Raw genomic sequence first — 17,051 nt, forward strand, 5'->3', positions numbered from 1 at the left:
GGTTTCTGAGCTCGTGGGTACAAATTGGAGGCACGCGGAGGGGAGATCAGGAGGAGCAGGTATTTATGTTTTGAGAGGCCCATTGTTAAACATGAGTGTTTTAGCGATTGTACACTTCATGGCACAGAGCTCTGCTGCCAGCTTCAGCAATCCTGATGGATTGAACTGACATTTCCATTACATGTGTCTGCTTTAAGCACTCTTTTTCTTTGCCCTCAAATGAATTTACTGTGAAATGTGTTGGCAGGGTTACTGTAGCTGAAAAAAACCTCTGTGATGTGGAATGTACTTTTCTGTCAAAAAAGTTGTCACTGCCTCTTGGCAAATTAATATTTTCCCCTCTGTTTTCTCAGCTCCACACCTTCCTCCTATGGTGGGTTTTGGGGTGTGGGTTTTCTGTTGTTGTTGTGCTGGGTATTCCAACACCTCTTCCCAAAAAGAACAAACTCCTGTTTGCAAATGTTTTGAAAGTCAGTTTTCTGAGAAATACCAAAAAGAAAAACCTGTCTTGAATCTCTCCAGACATGTTACATATTTTTCTGCTGTTCAGAATCCCTGCTCTCTATCCTTTTTAACATTTGTGAAGTGCTCGGAAAATGATTCCTGCACCAATGCCGACCTTCACAGTTTTACTTTGTACTCCTGACCACCTGGTCCACAATATGGACATCAAAGGTCCTCGTTTCACATGAGAGGGGTTTGGAAGCAGGCTGGCTTAGCGCTAAGCAAAGAGATAATCAAACGAGAATGAGAAACGATTAATTTCCTTCCCTCCCCCCCCAACCTCTCTGTTTCAAAGACACTCCAGAAACAATCTGTACATTGAGTGAACAGAAGTGTTTTTATTACAGAAACCCTCCTCCTTCCACATGGATTGTTGCAAGGGCTTTTTGGACATCTGCCCAATCTCAGCATTTTGGCCTGCAAGAAAACAAGCATCAGATAGTGTGTTTGTTTGGCTCCCGGTGCTCCAGTCATCTGGAAGTGCCTTTCTTGCCATTTGCATCTGTAATTTCTCTTCTGACCAGCTCTTCAGAATGTTCATTCAGGCCCATAGGGGACAAATAAAAAAATATTCAAAGATGCACATTTGATTCTTTAAATTGATCCTGTTTTCGGACTGTTTCAGCAGGGTTTATTCAGCTTAGCAAAATGAAAAACGAGCCCTTTGCACATCCAGCTTCAAACAGAGCAATCACCAACACCATCCCAGTTACGCACAAAACACGTAAGACCCCTGGGAGCTGATATTAGTTAAACTTTACCTTCATATCTTCCTTTTTCTTGCAATTGCTGTTTGTGTGCCAAATGCACACCATATTGCTTGGGGACTGGAGCAGGTGTGTCCTTCTCTAGAGTCCAGCGAAGGCAAACAAGGTGAGATCATCAAATGTTCTGAAGTTAAAGGGGGGAAGCGATGCTGATCCCAAGCAGATCTAGGAGTTAGCCAGCCACATCGTTATTTCCTCCAGCAGGAGAACACCTAGCTACTATTCCTAATAGCTCTGCAATTTGCAAATTAGGGAAGATTTTGTAGTCTTATGTCAAAGGAATACAGGAACATTCCCCCGGTTTAATCCTCAACATCCCAAATGCCTTGGTTTTCCATCGTGTCCCCTTTAGTGCCAATGATCCCTCTTTTACATAAGATAGTGGTTTATGGCTTGTAGCCAGCAGTTTTCTCACCATCCAAGGATTTCTTCTCAGGGGTTTATGAAAAGTGCCTGAGCAAAGTGGCATTGTATCCCTGTAGGTAGCCTGGCTGGCTGGCTGTTGTGTTATGGGATGGAAAAGAATCCAGCAGCGTGGATGTGGTGTCACAACCTGAGAACAGTTTGTGGCCCCTTTTATTAAGCCCTTTCAAATAACCTGGTCAGGTAGTGGTGTGGTAGCTGATTTCACGTGTCACTGTACAAGATGCCATGACTTTACACTGGTGTAATACTCAAACTACATGTTCTTAAATATGACAAGGAAATGAGGTGGAAATGCCATGGAAAAAGCAAAGGATGCATCCAGAGCCTCTTCCTTGAGCATCTGCACCAGAACTGTGCTGTTCATCCTGGATGTCCTGGTATTCTGGCTCACTGCAAAGCTTTGAGAGGCCTCAGGAAGAGCAGTATTGTGGCTGAGATATTCAGAGCTGACTGCAGGGCTGGAAAACGCTTCCAGTTAAGCTGCAGCATCTCAATCTCTCTTAGCATATCTTTGCTCCTGTGCTTTTCGTCTGTCGCTTTAGAGCAGTGTCTCGTGGCTGCTGATGTAGAACAGCCATGGAGTTGGCTTTAATTTGAGCCATTTGGTCACTGCCAAAGTTTCAGAGCTGGGAAAATGCAGAATTGGACTGTGCTTGGAGGTGGAAAGTCATTGACTTGCCCAGCCTTGGCACACGGTTTTTCAAGGGCCATTAAGATTTGTTCTCTTCACATAGAGTAGGGAGCAATCGTTGTGGCCAGACTGCTAAAGTGCCAGGCACTGTAGGGTCCTCATCTGTGCCATTCACCTAGGCAACCCTGCCTGAGAGATCAGATAATCTGATTTATGCTTCTCTTCCTTTCCAGATGTCAACAGTTGGCTGCTCACCTTTGGGTTCCAGCTACACAACGTCATCCCCGGATACCCCAAGCCTGACATGGACGCCATGGAGCCATCCTATGAGCTTATCCACACGCAGATGAAAACCCAGGAATGGGACAATAGCAAGGTGATTCATGCAACTACATACCGTATTTCATACCCTTATCGGCAAAGTATTCAGTTGGGATCTTTGTAAAAAAACCTCTATCAGCCTGTTCTTCCAGATGTGCTGGGAGGTTAAGAGCGAGTCGACCCAAGGCAGCTTGTCTCTCCCCATTACAGTAATGAAATCTCACCGAATAATCACATCGTAAATTCTTTACTGCCACTGTGTTTATTCCTGTGATACTTTCTGGTAGTCTCTCAGTGAGATGGAGCATTACTGGTTTTTTGTCAAACAAGAGAGAACTACCACATACTGCAGACAAAGGTCCTGGCCTTTGCACCAAGGATTCTTGGAGGCAAAAGAAAGTAAACCTTGATACAGAATCATTTTCTACAGATTTTTTATTTTTATTTTTTAATTTATTCAGTCTGGTTTAAAATACTTTTTAAAAGAAAAGTCCCAGCACTTCTTCTGCATTACATGGGTTTCCCCAGAAAGAAGTTTTAGCTGGTAGTTAACTTTCATTTTACCTGAGGGGTTTTAATCCCAAACCACTGTGTCCTGCTTTTAAACACAGGCCTGCATCGCAAGCCATTTTGACAGATGCTAGCACAAAATTCAATGATAAAATTGGCAAGAAAAAGCTTTTACAGTCCAATCATTTCTCCGTCTCTTCCTGTTGGGAATTATTCAGCTGAAAGGTGGAGGCAGCACTGTTAAAGGTTAGCACACTGGGTCAGGGTCTGAGAGCCCTGGGTTACTCCCAGCCCTACTGCTTATCAGTTGTATGACCTTGAAAACAGACATTTCCCTCTCAGGATACTCTTTCCTCTCCTAGCCTCATTTTATTCTGGGTTTGTTTTTTCTCTTCAGTCTGAATCCTCTTTAGGATATAGATTCCTGCTTGCTATTGCTGTGTATTCAAATACTGCGGAGCTGTGAGGCACCAGTTTGTTTGGGGAGATCAGGATGTGCTCTTAACACTTCTGCTAATAAAATGATAATGGTAGCAAGTGGAAATGATCCCAGCTGCCTTCCTAGGCTCTTTATCTAAGCCTTTACTGAAATCTCACTGTCCTGCAGTGGATTCTTGAGGTCCTGTACACAAATTATTAAACTAGGAGGTAAAATACAGTGTCACATTTCCCCAGCCCCAAGGTATCACTCAGAGGTATGAACAAGATACTGTGAATTAATTACATAGTCATGTGTCAGCCCTGCCTCGGTACTGAGCCTCGTAGTTGCAGGGAAGACAAGCTAAAATGTACCAGCTTCGACTTCAACAAGAGAGATTTAAATTAAGACATATCACTTTACAATAGAAGCAGACGGAAAGAACGATGCCTTTTGCTACCATGGCTGCGCTGATGCTTGAAAACCATTACGCCACAGTAACTCAGTTGTGTTTTGGAGCTCAGACACTTCTCTTTTGTTTCTCTCTTCCTCGGATTAAACAATAAAATGCTACCAGAGATGATTTCTGTAATGAGAAATAATAGCCTCAGGATTCTTCCCCCGCTTTGATGTGATACAGTCTCCCCAGGCAAAGCTGTACAGGAGAAGGCAAACAGGGAAGGCTCATTCAGAGACCGCACAAAGATTGTCTCTAAATTATTATGTACAGTAGATGATAACACTCCGAGAACTGCAACAGAGATTAGTGTTAATAATAATAATAATAATAATAATGTTATTATTACATCATTTCAGTGTTTTTATAAAGCTTATTGAATAGCCAAATAATCTAATTGGCGGCTTGAGATGAAGTCTGACACTTGTTTATACGGGAGCTGGAAATAAAACCAAGGAGCCCTCCCTTCCAGCCACCCATTTTAGGTGAATCTGCCTGAATGAGCGAAGTCTCCTTGTCCCCTTCAGGTTTGTAAACCGAGAAGCTGCAGTGAGGTCTGTGCAGGGACCTGCTTGGTAAATAAGGGCTTTATGCAGCTATCGTGCTTCCAGATGAGTCACTTTACAATCACAATGTTGAAAGTGGAATTTAACCATTGCAGGTTGTTTCATTTTCTTCCCCTGTGTTATGACAGCAACAAAACAGGAGCATTTTTATTTTAGTCTACAGTTGCAGGATCATGCTGTGATAGCAAGTAGCTCTCAAATGCTGTAGAGCAGGGTTCCCTTCCTTTCTGTCACACCCAGAATAATGTAGACATGTATTTGCATAAACTAAATTCATTCGCATTTTATACGTGAACATACAATCCATTTTCTCCTAAACCTGTCCATGCACTGAACACTGATTTTTCACACGCAGTTCTCTTTTTTCCCAGCCCTTCCAGCCACACACACACACTCGCAGACAGGATTCAGCCCTCTGTCGTACCGGTTCTACCCGTATCTGTTGATGAAGCATGTGGAATAAAACACAAAGTTTTGAAAACCTCCCAAAACAAATGAGAAAATTAAGCAAAGTTAAATGGAAGTTTGGGAAATATTTTTGTTTAATGAGATTGATCAAACTGTGGAGTGCCCTTCCAGAGCATTTGGAAGAAACTGCAGATCTTTTATCATTTAAAAGTAGCCTGGACAAGGCACCAGACAATGCCCATTCTGTTTGAAATCCGGGGATATTCACTGCATGATGTACCACAGCTTTCTCATCTCTGCCTCTTCCGATCCCTGGTTTCTCTGGGTCACATAGCCCCTTGTAATAGACCAAAGGAAATTTGAGTTACTCCACTAGCTCCACTGATCAAAGCCGTGGCGCAGCAGATTGAGTCAGTTCTTTTATCGGAGAGGAATGAATAACAGGAGCACAACAGCAAAGCAACTAACTCCTCGGAAATGGCTGCATCATATCTTTTCGGAGTGCATAACCAGAGGGGCCTGGCATCTCCTTCCAAAACATTGTCGGTACTTGCCTTGCAGGGCTGGAAGATGGGAGAGATAATTCTGGCTGTGGGCATCCACCAGCTCAGAAACAGCCAGCATGTCATAAACTTTGCACTAACCCCCTGCAGCTCCGGAGTGACATTTAAAATCCAATACTCTGTTGTGTGGCACTTCTTCCCCCCCTCCCCTGCGTCCACGAGGCTGTCACTAAATTATTTGTTGAACAAGTTCAGTGTTATTGGCCACCAGGGGACTCCGGGTGACCTCTGGCATATTGTGGAGCTGCTGCACCTGAATCCAATTTCTCCTTTTTTTTTTTATTTTTCCCTTTTTCCCCCCTTTCCCCTTTGTCTTACTGAACTGTCAGGTAATTGCCAGAGCCAGAACAACTCTATTTGCAGGAAGGGATGTTTTGGAATCAGTGCTTCTATCGTTAGCTACATCATGTCATTAACTACGTGTCTCTCCGTCCCATGAGAAAATGTCCCAAGGACATTCCTCCCCTTCTGAGGGATTGCTCTTGCCAATGCTCATCACGCAGGGAGAGCATCCTCACTTTGGGAGTGCTTCGTCCCGAGCGTGGGCCATCACGCTGTCCGTGTGCCTGTCCATCAGCCACCAGCTATGTTTTGTGAACCTTTTGGCCAGTTTTCACTTGATCTGATGTTGGAAAGAGCTGAAGTCTCCAAGACACTAAGCTCCTGAAGCATTTTGAAAACAGAAGAGCAGGAAAAGGAGGCAAATCCTTTTATTTCCCCACAGATGGAAATCTGCATGATGAGCTCAACCTAGCTATCCCCCCGGAGCTGCGTGCACAGGCGGGATGGAGGAGAGACCTGTCCTCCAAACCCAAGAGTTATCAAGGTGGGATGGAGGAAAGACCTCTCCTCCAAACCCGAGAGTCAGTAAGGTGGGATGGAGGAGAGACCTGTCCTCCAAACCCAAGAGTTAGCAAGGTGGGGTGTCCCCCCAACCACCCTCCACCGGGTGACCTAGGTCTTGGGTAGACCTTGGGAGCTACATCCTGAGGGGTTCACCACGAGAGAGTTAGGGCATCCATAGGAGGGAGTTAACAGTGGAGGATTTTGAAGGCAGGGAAGTCGTAGCTCAGGCCAAGCATTTTGGAAGAAGTGGTTTTCCACGTTGTAACCCATATGGTAGTCGGAGAAACACCTATCTGTGTGTAACGGCAGGGGATGTAGAGAAACTTGGAAACGTACTCACGTATTTCACATCTTGGATCCTTGATGGGAAATTAAAGCTTTCAGTCTCACACTGGAAGGCGGTATTTAAAAACAACAGATGATAGTATCTGGCGATGGTATTTCAAATCCTCGAGAGGTGCAGGCAAAATGCAAGAGGCTATTCAGAGAGCTCTGTAATGTGCCGTTCTCTTGAGCTCTGTGCAGCAGGAAAGAAATGATGAAGGTCGTTCTCTTCTCTCCAATGGGTTGTTACTAGATAAAGTGAAATGTCACCTAAGGACATCTGATTAAAAGAGTCTGTGAGGAAAAACAAACCCAGCCTATTTGTCACTCACATCTAAGAACAAATATTGAAATAAAATAACTATGAATTCCCTTCTTTCTTCCTTAATGCTGGTTTTATAGATACCTTCCTTTACAGTTGCTAAAAGCGGTGGCATTTTTTAGAGAATACTATACACCACTGCAGCCTTGGACGGAAATTTTCTGTTTCTCTTCCTTGCCAGTTCATTAAAATGAGTTCTAAGATGAAACAGAAATGGTAATTGCAAAGTCAGGGATACACTGCCTCTTTGACCTCTGTGTAATGTTTGCCTCCCCCCCGAAAATTCACAGCAGAGCATACAAAGCTAGCTGTGCCCTGGTTTGCCTGAATTTGGTGTGTTTTTTTCCTACTGTTGGATGGGTTTGTTTTTCTTTTTTTAAAAAATGCTGTTCCCAAATATCATTTTGTTTTATCAAAGAAATGCACTCAAAAAGTCATTTCAAAGTGATTGCGGGCTCATTTTCAAGATAACAGAGTTATTTGCAGATAACAGAGTTTAGTTATTATAATAGTTAAGAGATGTTCGGTATTACAGCATTGCATGTCTTCTCCTACTACAAAACAAAAGATGGGGAGATGTTATGATAAAAAAAAGGCCTTTATCTAGAAGGCCTGTAACCAGTCCCCAGTGAAAGACCCTTTGGGTGTGATTTTGTTCTAGATGGAGACACCTAAATTTAGGCCTCTGCCTGTGAACTTGGTGTCCAGCAGGGCACAAATCACCCAGAGCTTTTGTTACTCACTGCTCCATGACGAAGCTGCAGGCACTCTGGGGCACCTCAGATCACACTAGGCATCAATGTATGGGTTTATGGGCAACTGAATCAGTCCCGAAGCCAACACTGAAGTGTGAAAAGCAGGTGCACAGAAGGCTGGGACATCCATAGATTGACTGGTACTGCCCAGTTACTTCATCAGCAAAGTCCTGTCTGAGTGTCCTTAGGCAGAAAGTGACAGTGCCATTGCTGTTAGCTCATGTGTAATACATTAAACCTCCAAGTCGTGCCAGTAGAGGGGTGGGTGCTGCTTATTTTCCTTCTAAATGAAATCCAGATGACAGTGGAGCTGTGGAAATTGTATGACTTCATATAATGTCGTGAAGGCAGCATGTTATTAGATAAAGGAAAGGTCATGTATTCTATTATTGGGTAATAAATTGTAAAAAAAGACTTTAAATTTTTGGTTTACCTTTTGTAGTGGACAATTGCTGATCTAAATTCAAATTTATTGGGAATTTGACCATAAAGCTGAAAATCAAAAAACTTGACCTCAGGCCAGAGGGTCCCACCTTGACAGAGCTTGTGGAGCTTGATGAAGGTACATCATGTCAGAGCTGTTGCCTGTTGTACCTATCACAGCATGTGCCAAACAGGTTACAGTCCTTCCTGAATTAATGGCAAACTCAAGGACATCATCCATTAAACGTCACTTACAGCTGTTGTCAGCAGTAGACTCCCGACCAACATTTTAGAGTAACAACATAGAATCATAGAATAGAATCACAGAATCATTAGGGTTGGAAAAGACCTCCAAGACCACCTGGTCCAACCATCCCACTACCACCAATGTCACCCACCAAACCCTGTCCCTAAGCACCACGTCCAACCTTTCCTTGAACACCCCCAGGGACGGGGACTCCACCACCTCCCTGGGCAACCCGTCCCAACGCCTGACCGCTCTTGCTGAGAAGAAATGTCTCCTCATTTCCAACCTGAACCTCTCCTGGTGCTACTTGAGGCCATTCGGAGAGAGCAGTTGGAGGGGTCTGAAGCCAAACCAGGAGCTGAAAATAAATTTATGTAATTTTAATTAATTAAAATTAACCAGTGTGGATGATAAGAGGTCCAGTGCAAGACCTCACTGCCCAGGCTTCTCTCATTTAGCAGCATAAACACAGTATTATGGACTACGTCCTTCTGGCCCAAACCATGCCTGGTGCTGTCCAACTTATCCAAGGTGATATTGAGTAGCTGCTGCGATTAATTAATTCTAGGGATCCCTGACCACTTAACTTCTGGTAAATATAGCGATGTATATATAGAGATGGTGACAGATAAATGACCACAGGACACAGAAATGTGGTGCAGAAGACCTGATTTACATTCCTGAGTGAAGGATCTTGCGCTAAATGGTGATTCAGTGTGAGTAATGAGAAAGAACTTTTCCTGTTGCTTATAAAAGTTACTGAGCAAGATGGAAGAGCAATGTGGCATGCTCAGGTAGTGGGGAAGGACCACCTGGAGTCAAACTATAGGAGATGCACCTGAGAGGAATGCATCCCCATTTAAACACCTCTTAAGATGAAATACCTAACGAAGGGTGTGTGATACGCACTTATGCAGAACTGTAAGAGTTTCATGGAGTCTAGAAACCTAATTGCTCCCTGTCCATCATCGGTGACATCTTCATTAGTTACGTCCATCTTTTCCATAATTAAAGCCCTTGTTCAGCTGGTGGGGGAGCTATCAGACTGTTAATTAGATCGCTCTCTAGGCTGTATGTGAGATCCCCCACAGGCAGCACGGGGAGAACCAGAAAGAGCTCCTATGGCTGCTCCAGCTACTATGCTAGCAACCAAAAGGGGGAGGGAAGGGGGCTTCTGCAGCTTTCTTGGCACTTTGAATAAAAGTAAGTCTTGGGTCTTAGGTATTTCGATGTTGATTAAACCCAAAACTTGCCCTTAAACTTGTGTACCTCCATTCTTTTATAGTTTTCTCCTTTATAGAGCAAAACTGCTCATAACCACTGAGCAAGTCACAGTGCAGAATCCTTTATTTTGTTTCTCTAATGGTTTGAAACCCTTCCTTGGAAATGGCTACCAGGGAAGCGAGGGTTCATTTCCCTTCCCTCACCGTAAGTCGTAGTAAAAAGGTCAATGCTGAAATGTCTGCATTGTCTGAAATGTCTTCTTACAGCCAGGGAAGGATGTGAGCCTTTAGCTTGTGGACTGTTTAAGGCAATCTCCTTCATGGATGTTAAATTTCCTCAAAATAATTGGAGTGCTGCAAACTTTTCTTTGTAGCCTATTTTTAATCCTGGATGTCATTACTTTATTGAACTCAGCCGTTGGCAGTGCCAGGAGAGTTTTGTCATAGCATCCTCTTGCTTTTGTGAAATTTGAGCAAATAATTGTTCGTGAGCAAGGGTTTGTAAGAAGATTGCGCTGCCATGAATTGATGAGAGCATTTCCAAAGACATTTTGCAGTAATGATGAGCTGCTGACTCGCTGTGTGCTTGCTCCATTATACGCTAACAGCAAAAGTGACTTTGTATTGTACCTGACTACAAATGATCCAGGCTGTTGTCTCTCTGCAGTTTTTCTTCAATATAAGCTAAAACTCGAACATCAGGTATGGCTGGCCCTAGCTCAGGGAGCCTGGCACGTTGTAGAGGGTCTGCAGGGAATAGGATTTGGATTTAGGGCCCTCATTGAGTCTTGAACAGCCTGCTTTGACCAGGCTGAAATGGGATTTAGAGGGGGTGTAACTACTCCGAGGGTCGTACCTGCGATGCAGGCCTTTTGAAGGTGGCCCAAAGAGTTACAAGGTGAAGTTAAAATAGAGGGAACTGTTACAAATACTTTCATACTTTGTCACAGAAACCTCAAAGCATTTTATAAAGCATAACAGCCACCAGAGTCTCTATGAATGATTTCTTATTTGCAGAGAAAAAATACTGAAGCACAAAATAATAGCTTGGACAGGTGGGAGAGCCCAAACGAGACCCCCACACGACTAAAGCAAAAACTCCTTTTCTCCCTCTACCTCTTTCTATCTGTAAGTGTAAATACAGTTCTATTTATTGAAATGATGAGTATGAGGGGGAATAACCTGGCATGTGTCTCTCCCACTAAAAAGAATTAAAAATCTGAAGAAAGTTGATGAGGAAAAAAACAAACAAACAAAAAAAACCATGAAGCTCCTCATTAGATTGATGCTGGTCTCCAGCATGCAAAATAATGCCTTTGGGTCATGAGGCTTCTCTTTCTAACACATCTTTTTCTTCTTTCTCTCCATCCTCAGTCAATTTTGGGGGTCCAATGTGAAGTGCAGAAGCAGCTGAAGGCCTTTGTCACCCTTGAGCGCTTCGAACGGATCTACAGCTCCAGCATCGCTGGGTGCCGGCACGTCAAGAAGAACAAGAACTTTGCCTCCGGAGGCTCCATCTTCGGCAAAGGCGTCAAGTTCGCCATGAAAGACGGGCGCGTGGCCACCGACATTATCAGTGTGGCCAACGAGGATGGGCGGAGGATCGCAGCCATCCTGAACAACGCCCATTACCTGGAGAACTTGCACTTCACCATCGACGGGGTGGACACGCACTATTTCATCAAGCAAGGGCCGTCGGAGGGCGACCTGTCCATCTTGGGCCTCAGCGGCGGGCGGAGGACCCTGGAGAACGGCGTGAACGTCACGGTGTCCCAGATCAACACAGTGCTGAGTGGAAGGACTAGACGTTACACGGACATCCAGCTCCAGTATGGCGCGCTGTGCCTGAACACTCGCTACGGGACCACCTTGGACGAGGAGAAGGCCCGCGTCCTGGAGCTGGCCCGCCAGCGCGCCGTCGCCCAAGCTTGGGCCCGAGAACAGCAGAGACTGCGGGATGGGGAGGAGGGTATTCGCTCGTGGACAGAAGGGGAGAAGCAACAAGTGCTAAACACAGGCCGGGTACAGGGCTACGACGGCTATTTTGTGATCTCAGTGGAGCAGTACCCAGAACTCTCAGACAGCGCCAACAACATCCACTTCATGAGACAGAGCGAGATGGGCAGAAGGTGACAGAGAGGGTCCATACGGTGACTTCTTGCCAAAGACAGCTACTCTTTTGTGGCCACTTACCTGACTGTGTTGTACTCAATCCTTTTTCTAAACTGAACAAGGTGGGGGGGAGGAAAATAGAAAGAGAAGGAATAATACGGTTGCACTGTAACTCATGCAACATACTTTTTTTCCCCTTTAATTTGGCCTTCACACGTTTTTTGCAATGAACAGAAGGTATATTTTGCCGTAGTGTGATCACAGTGACATTTACTGTCTCTTGTCCTTTTTTTTTTCCCCTTTGTGAGGAATTTGAAGTGGGGAGTCGTCAACGTACGTCCGTAGGTGTGAAGTGCGAAATGGGTGTCTGTGCTAACTTGTGTCATCCTAACCCTTTCTGGTTTGGGGCAGGGACAGATAGCCTTCCACCCAAAAAATGGGGAGCCCACGGCGTGCCGGAGAGCTCTTCCTGGGAAGAAAGGAAAAGGAAGACGACACTGATTCCTTAACGCCGAAAGCGACCGACCGTCCGAATCATGTGCCTCAAAAGAGACCTTACAAGTAGTTTTCACGTTTCACTTGGGACTTAAAGTGTTTTTTGGGGGCTCCTGCTGAGCAGAAGTAGATTATAGAGGCAAAGGAGCTGATGATATTAACTTGCAAGATGATTCTCTTCCTTCCTGAACTGGAATAAAAAAAGAAAAAAAATCAGTCTTTTTTCATTATGAGAGTAGATACTTTTTGTTTGTTTTTGTGTGTGCGCGCAAATCCTGGTTTTAGTTAAAACCTAGCAAAAGCCAAGAAAGGGACTCCTGCTCTATTGAGAAAAGCTAAAATAAATTCTCTCATACGTAGAGCTGTTCTATAGGTGGATTTAATGCACCCATGTTGTACATTTGCTAATGGCATAACTTCATTAAATGTATAGTGTTTCAGTACACGAGGCTACGTGTTTAACAGTCCACTGTGCTGTATCTGATAAAACCAGTTAATTTTTAGGAAGCTGATTTGAATTTAAAAGTAGTTATAGTATCCCAGTGACATACCACTGAAAATTAGAGCAAGCCAAACCCTGCTTTTCCTGATTCTGGAGCTTGTATTTATTGGCTGGGAAACGCAGTTTTGAGTAGCATGCTGGCAAGTCATTTATGACTATGGCAGATAAATGTCTCTAGGGGACTTTGGCAGCAGGGATTTTAAAATGTTTAATAAGTAGCAACAGCTTGTGCGTGGTGGGACAAGAAGGAGAATATTGGAATCAACCCTCACACTGTTTCTTACACGAGCTTGAATTTAACGGAGAGTCCAGTTGACTGTTAGCAGTGAAGAAAGGGAAGCTTGGCTAGAAATGCCCACTACAGAGGGGACCAAGTGCTTTAATAAGAAACTGCTGACAGAGTTACATGGCATGCTAATGTAATTTGTATTCACATAACCTCTGTGCTCTGGAAGAGTCCTTGAAATTCAAGGGAACAAGGAGATGAGATGAGCAACCTCTTCCCTGCCTGAAGCAGCCCCGTGGTAGCAAGGGGCCGTTCCTGCAGGTAGAGGCATCACCCCGCTGGGGCTCCAGCTGGGGGTGGCCAGCCCTGGTCCCAAACAGACATCTCTATCACACTGACACATGCACGTATCCTGACTCTAAGAGCTCTCATCGTGTCTCTCTGAGAACATGTCAGTCCTGATTTATTTTTTTCCCCCCATCCACTTCACTTTATGCTGCCTGGTTCTGCAGAGAGATAACCCGAGACGTGCAAGTCCATGCCAAGGCTGTTTCTTCACTCGGCGCCCTACAACGCACCCATGTCCCCCAAGCCAGCCCACCACCACTGGCATCCTCCAACACATCCCAATATTCCTCTGCGGGCTCCAGCCCCCAGGATAAGGCATGTTGGGCACACGTTCCTTGAGCAGCAAAATTTTGGCAGCCCCGGTGCTATCGCTGTTTCCCCATAGATGCCAGCTGCCAGCTCCGCCTGCCTTGCCTCTCTGTTCCCGGGCGCTTGCCTGGAGGAAGGTATGGGATGGAAATTCCCCCAGCAGACTGCTCCTCCTCCAGTTCCCAATCCTTCGGGCTGCAGGGCCATAATTTCAGCGGCTGCAGAGCCCCAGGGCTGACCCACCTTGGGGCCACCCACCGGTACAGCCCTGAATTCCTGGTGGTCCCTCCTGCTTGCGGCAAGGGTGACGTTGCTGCTGCTGTAACCAGCACTGTGCTCCCCACCACCCCTTGCAGCACGCAACCTTTAGTGCTTTGGCAGGCGTGAATCGCAGGCAGCTGGGCTGGAAAGGGCATCGGGCTCCTGCAGAGCCAGCTGGGAGGAGCTGCAGCGCCTGGGCCAGCTCGAGTCCTTGGCAAGGGAGCCTGCCAGGGATGGTGAAAAGGCCGTGGCATCACCGCCTGTGTCGCTGGTATCAAACTCTTGGCAAGCCTCGGTTGTCCTGAGGATGTGCTGGTGGGGACTGGGGCAGCGTTAGCCAAGCCAGCAGCTGCCACCTACTCGGAGGAGGCAGTGTCACCTTTCCAGGGCTACCCAGCTCCCCTCTTCCCCCTCCCTGGGGTACACCAAGAACAGATCCCCCCCTTCCAGCTCCTCGACTTGGCTGAAACAGCACAGGTGGACCAAAAAAATAAAAATAAAATACGGGAAGCTGGGAGGAAAGGCGTAAACACGTGTTGAAGACCTGTGGCATAGAGAGAGCTCGGCATGCATCCCATCCCGCTGCTCCCGTCCAGGTGGCTCCGGCAAGAAGCAGCACTTCCATCCCCCATCCCCATCCGAGTGTCGCACCGCAAGGAGGAGCAGAGCAAGAGCAAACCACGCAGCCACAGAAAGAGATTCAAGCGTGAAACATTCCTGCTGGAACCCTGCCAGCCTGAGATGGCACCTCTACAGCCTTACAGACCCTTCAGGTTATTACACGAGCTGATGACTTGGAGGAGTTCTCCCATTTTTCAAGAGTCTCACGGTCCCTAGAGCCGGGAGCCATCCTGCTCCGCACCACGGTGAAAGCACCACGGGTTGCACCTCTCTGCATCCTCGAGCACCGGCAGGGTGCGATTGCCCGCCAGCAACATGAAGGTCTTCTCCTGGACCTGCGCCCTGTGCAGAAACTGTGGACAGTATGTCAAAAATAAAAGGAAAAAAATATATATGTAAGAGTATATACATATATATCTGTGATGCTCTTTTCCTTATCAAAGCCTTTAACCAAAAAAAGGGACGGCCATCCAGCGATGGATACAGACCTGTCTGAAGATGTCTGCTACGTTTTCCAGACATGGTCCTGTGCACCCTGCTCTGGGTGGCCCTGTTTGAGCAGGGAGGTTGGACCAGATGACCTCCAGAGGTCCCTGCCAACCTCAACCCTTCCGTGATTCTGTGATTCTGTTCCTGAAACTTCAGCCTCTGTGAAAGCTTCACCCCTTCCACTTGACTTGGGTGGTGAAACTGGAAGCAAACATTTTCAGCCTTGAACCCCTGCATTTCCCTGTCCGTTAATGGAAAGTCCTTTTTCTATGGGACCCTGGGTGCTTTCCCATGGAATTTAAGGGAGGAGGCTGAAGGCGCAAAGAGCTCTGAGCCGTGCCCTGCCAAGCAAGGGGCTGCTCTCAGCTGTCCCCAAACATTCCCACTCAACTCCCAGCCCCGTAGCCCTTTCCCAGCCCTTGTGCAACCCTGATTGCCTCCCTGCAGGACCACATCGTGGCTTCCCGACCCTTCTTGCTTTGCCTGTGGGCAGCGGGACAGCAGATCCTCACTTCTGGAAGGCTGGGAGGTCCTGGGCACCAGTCCCACCGCGCTAACCCCATTTATCCCATCTCTGGATGTGCTTCTGGAAGCCAATCAAGTGCGTGACCATCGCTACGGAGAGTGCCACCGTGGCCTCGGGCACATTCATGGCTCAACTTCGAGGTCTTCTGGATTCCCCAAAGCGGCATCCCTTCAAAATGCAAAGGATCAGATTAAATTGCCTTGAACTCCCGGGCTTGTCTCCAGCTGGAAGAGTTGTGTGAAGGGTTAGGCCCAAGACTCACAGCTTGGAGGAGAAACTCCAGCATCCCTGCCCGCTGGATCTCAGTGCGAGCAGTGGGTGAGGAGACAGCTCCAGCCCTCCGCAGCTGCTGCTGGGACCAAAACTTGCTTCATTTGAAGACACACCAGTGATGGTCTTCATCTGAAGACACCCGAACACAAGCTGGTGCCATGGGGGCTACACATCTCAGGATCGTCCTGCGTGCTCAGCCCGAGCGGAGGGGACCAAAACTAATTTGGCATCACGAGAAACGCCCCAGTGTTTGTTTCCTCCGAGCTCTTTGTTACATTTTTTATCCCTTTCTGCTGAAGATTGGAGCTTGGAAAAAATCATTGAGCGGCAGTGACCGGAGGGAACCACGCAGCTCATCATATCTGTGTCAGCACGGCTATTGATCAGAGCCACGACGAATCTGAACGATACCGGGCAAGAGCTGCCGAGACAAAGGTTGTTAAGAGCCCGGTGCTTGGTTCGGGTCTAAAAGCCACGGATGATTGGGAGCCGGCTCCGAGACCCCCATCTGGCTGCGAGTTAGAAGCAGTGAGGGATTTCTGTAATATATCTGTAGTTGCTTTATTGAGCGTAGGGAACCGGGTGAGATTCTGCTCAGTCTATTATACAGGGAGTGTAACCAGAATAAATCAAAATTGTTTAAAAAAATAATAAAAAAAAAAATCTAATAAAGTACTTTTTCAGCTGTGACTTGTAAGTGTCACCATGATAGATGGCAGCGCAATCCATTATGCAAAGACAAGGCTCTTAACATGAAATTTTAGAATTCAATTTTATGATTTACAGAGAGGGCCCCCCTCATATTTACAGCGCAGCAGTCTGTTTCGATTCAATCTCTGCGTAATTGAAACCAGGGCCACGGATCTCGGTTACTCACTCAGCCGCTTTTCGAACGGGGAGGAGAAATAAGTGCCCGTGATGTTAATAACGGAGCTAAAAAGATTGTTTTGCTTGTTAAATCCTATTTGCTCTACCTACCCGTGCCAGCGGCAAAGGGCTGTGTGTCACCGCTGCCGGGGCCGGGGTTTGCTGGGCTGAACCTGGTGTCCTTCGTCCTGCAGCATCCCCATCGTGTGCTGGATGCTTTCGAGCATCTCTTTTTTCTTACAATCCCTCTTTTTATTACAATTACTAAATATGTAGATATGTGAATCCCCCGGTTACACCGAAGAATTTCC

General features: G+C 46.3%; 1 protein-coding gene across 7 annotated transcripts in view; it reads left to right on the plus strand.

Moving 5' to 3' along the window:
- Nucleotides 1-16,615, plus strand: part of TENM4 (teneurin transmembrane protein 4) — a 1,681,110-nt gene extending 1,664,495 nt beyond the window's left edge. For all 7 annotated transcript variants that reach the window (XM_080576311.1, XM_080576312.1, XM_080576313.1 and 4 more), the window contains 2 exons: nt 2,562-2,704; nt 11,086-16,615. In XM_080576311.1, the coding sequence (XP_080432437.1) occupies nt 2,562-2,704; nt 11,086-11,844 (902 nt within the window). In that variant the 3' untranslated portion in view covers nt 11,845-16,615. The remainder of the gene's footprint in view (nt 1-2,561; nt 2,705-11,085) is intronic.
- Nucleotides 16,616-17,051: the final 436 nt, after the last annotated feature.

The sequence above is a fragment of the Anser brachyrhynchus genome (genome assembly GCF_964034855.1).
Source record: "Anser brachyrhynchus genome assembly, chromosome: 1".
Classification (NCBI taxonomy): Eukaryota; Metazoa; Chordata; class Aves; order Anseriformes; family Anatidae; genus Anser; species Anser brachyrhynchus.